The 2,500-nt window shown below is 48.8% G+C and overlaps 1 protein-coding gene across 6 annotated transcripts in view; it reads right to left on the reverse strand.

The window, feature by feature from the left end:
* The window catches only part of foxp4 (forkhead box P4), a 200,783-nt gene that overhangs the window by 38,788 nt on the left and 159,495 nt on the right, over positions 1 to 2,500 (reverse strand). For all 6 annotated transcript variants that reach the window (XM_064968599.1, XM_064968595.1, XM_064968596.1 and 3 more), the window contains 2 exons: positions 1,713 to 1,917; positions 559 to 657 (listed from right to left, as the gene is read on the reverse strand). In XM_064968599.1, coding sequence (XP_064824671.1) covers positions 559 to 657; positions 1,713 to 1,917 — 304 coding nt within the window. The remainder of the gene's footprint in view (positions 1 to 558; positions 658 to 1,712; positions 1,918 to 2,500) is intronic.

Below are 2,500 nucleotides of genomic sequence, written 5' to 3' on the forward strand. Positions count from 1 at the left end.
AACAGCAATGTGCATATGTGTGTGTGCGTGGGTGGGTGGAGGCGGCTTCTCCCAGATCCACATCACAGGGTTGCCTAACACAAACCATCCCTCTCAGAGATGGGACCATCCCAAAGACGAGCACACACTCTTCCCTTCCTCTCCTCCCCTATTCCCCTCTCCCTGGTCAGATACACAGCACAACCACTGCCAGTGTGTGTGTGTGTGTGTGTGTGTGTGTGTGTGTGTGTGTGTGTGTGTTGGCTGTGGTTGACTACTCTCAGTTCAGAAGCTGCTCAAACTGCAGACATTACAAACTACTGGAAAACCACACACCCGTTCACATCAGCCATGCATTAGCTGTAGCATGCTAGCCCCCTCCTTTCTCCTCCCTTCAGCCTCCTCTGCCTCCCTGTTAGCATGGGCCTGCCAAATAACACAGGAGATTAGCGCTAAGCTAGCGCTCATACTTCCCCAACACAGAGGGAGAATGTCCTCATTCTGGGCATGTCAGGTCTATGTGTGTGTGTGTGTGTGTGTGTGTGTGTGTGTGTGTGTGTGTGTGTGTGTGAGACTCACTGGCTACTGGATAGCGGGCCACCTTTGGAGTAAGGCGTGAGGTGTTCATCTCCGAGGTCTGCCTTGCTGAAGGAGGAGATCCATTCAAAGAGTCTTGCTCTTAAAGCCGGGATAGAAACAGCCCACAGGTGAATACAGATGTACCCCTAACACCCTCAATCTCCTCTGAACACACAGGCAACTAACAAACACATACAAATAATAGCACGACACACACAACACATTTGTCAGTCACCCCTCCCCTCCATGTCATAATGTTCACCCAGACATTCATGCTCAACTGGCACCTTGGCAGCAGGAGAGGAGTAGGCTGTGCCCTTCTCCAGACAACACACAACAAACACCACATATCAAATGACCTGAGTGCCGTTTACACTGGAGTATAACACACACACCCTACACACACACACCCTACACACACATACACACAGCATGGTAATACACAGAGTCTCTTTGTCAAACCAAGGAGAGGCAGTCTAAAGACATAGTAACTATGTGTGAATTAGTTCCAGCACAGTTCCTCTCCAGGGCACATGGAGGTCACATCAGAGACACTGTATCACTATCTGTCTACATCACACTCTCATTAGCTCTATCGGAGCTGTGTGTGTGTGTGTGTGTGTGAGCCACGCTTGTTTGCAATCATCTAACAATAACTTAGTGAACCCATGTATGAAACAATTCCCCTGAGGTATATGCACATAGCCTTACACTTATTGATATCTGCTCTGAAGCGCGGGGAGACGTTTGTAATGCAGCCAACTGTACCTGTCTCTGTACCTGTCTCTCTTTGGGGTGTGGTTGTCCTGTCTCTGTACCTGTCTCTGTACCTGTCTCTCTTTGGGGTGTGGTTGTCCTGTCTCTGCACCTGTCTCTGTACCTGTCTCTCTTTGGGGTGTGGTTGTCCTGTCTCTGTACCTGTCTCTGTACTTGTCTCTGTACCTGTCTCTGTACCTGTCTCTCTTTGGGGTGTGGTTGTCCTGTCTCTGTACCTGTCTCTCTTTGGGGTGTGGTTGTCCTGTCTCTGTACCTGTCTCTGTACCTGTCTCTCTTTGGGGTGTGGTTGTCCTGTCTCTGTACCTGTCTCTGTACTTGTCTCTGTACCTGTCTCTGTACCTGTCTCTCTTTGGGTTGTGGTTGTCCTGTCTCTGTACCTGTCTCTCTTTGGGGTGTGGTTGTCCTGTCCATTGTGCAGGCTGTGCAGGCTGCTGTGTGTGTTTGCTTTGGGGAAAGAGGTTGAGGTAGAGTTGGTGCTGAGGTCCAGACCCTCTCCAGTGTGCTGCTGCTTCAAGGCCTCCTCTGCAGACTGCACCCCCGACACCTCCTTCCACAGCTGCTGCAGGTCCCCGGGACACATGGCTGCAGGGGTGAGGAGACGGGTGGGTGGAAGAGGGAGAGGGGGGAGGTGGAGATAGAGTTAGTACATATTAGTCACAAAAAAACATTTCATAACCCCCCACCCAGTGACACATGCAGGCTATCCACACACATACAGTGCCTTGCAAAAGTATTCGGCCCCCTTGAACTTTGCGACCTTTTGCCACATTTCAGGCTTCAAACATAAAGATATAAAACTGTATTTTTTTGTGAAGAATCAACAACAAGTGGGACACAATCATGAAGTGGAACGACATTTATTGGATATTTCAAACTTTTTTAACAAATCAAAAACTGAAAAATTGGGCGTGCAAAATTATTCAGCCCCCTTAAGTTAATACTTTGTAGCGCCACCTTTTGCTGCGATTACAGCTGTAAGTCGCTTGGGGTATGTCTCTATCAGTTTTGCACATCGAGAGACTGAAATGTTTTCCCATTCCTCCTTGAAAAACAGCTTGAGCTCAGTGAGGTTGGATGGAGAGCATTTGTGAACAGCAGTTTTCAGTTCTTTCCACAGATTCTCGATTGGATTCAGGTCTGGACTTTGACTTGGCCATTCTAACAC

Source organism: Oncorhynchus masou, chromosome 6 (genome assembly GCF_036934945.1).
Source record: "Oncorhynchus masou masou isolate Uvic2021 chromosome 6, UVic_Omas_1.1, whole genome shotgun sequence".
Classification (NCBI taxonomy): Eukaryota; Metazoa; Chordata; class Actinopteri; order Salmoniformes; family Salmonidae; genus Oncorhynchus; species Oncorhynchus masou.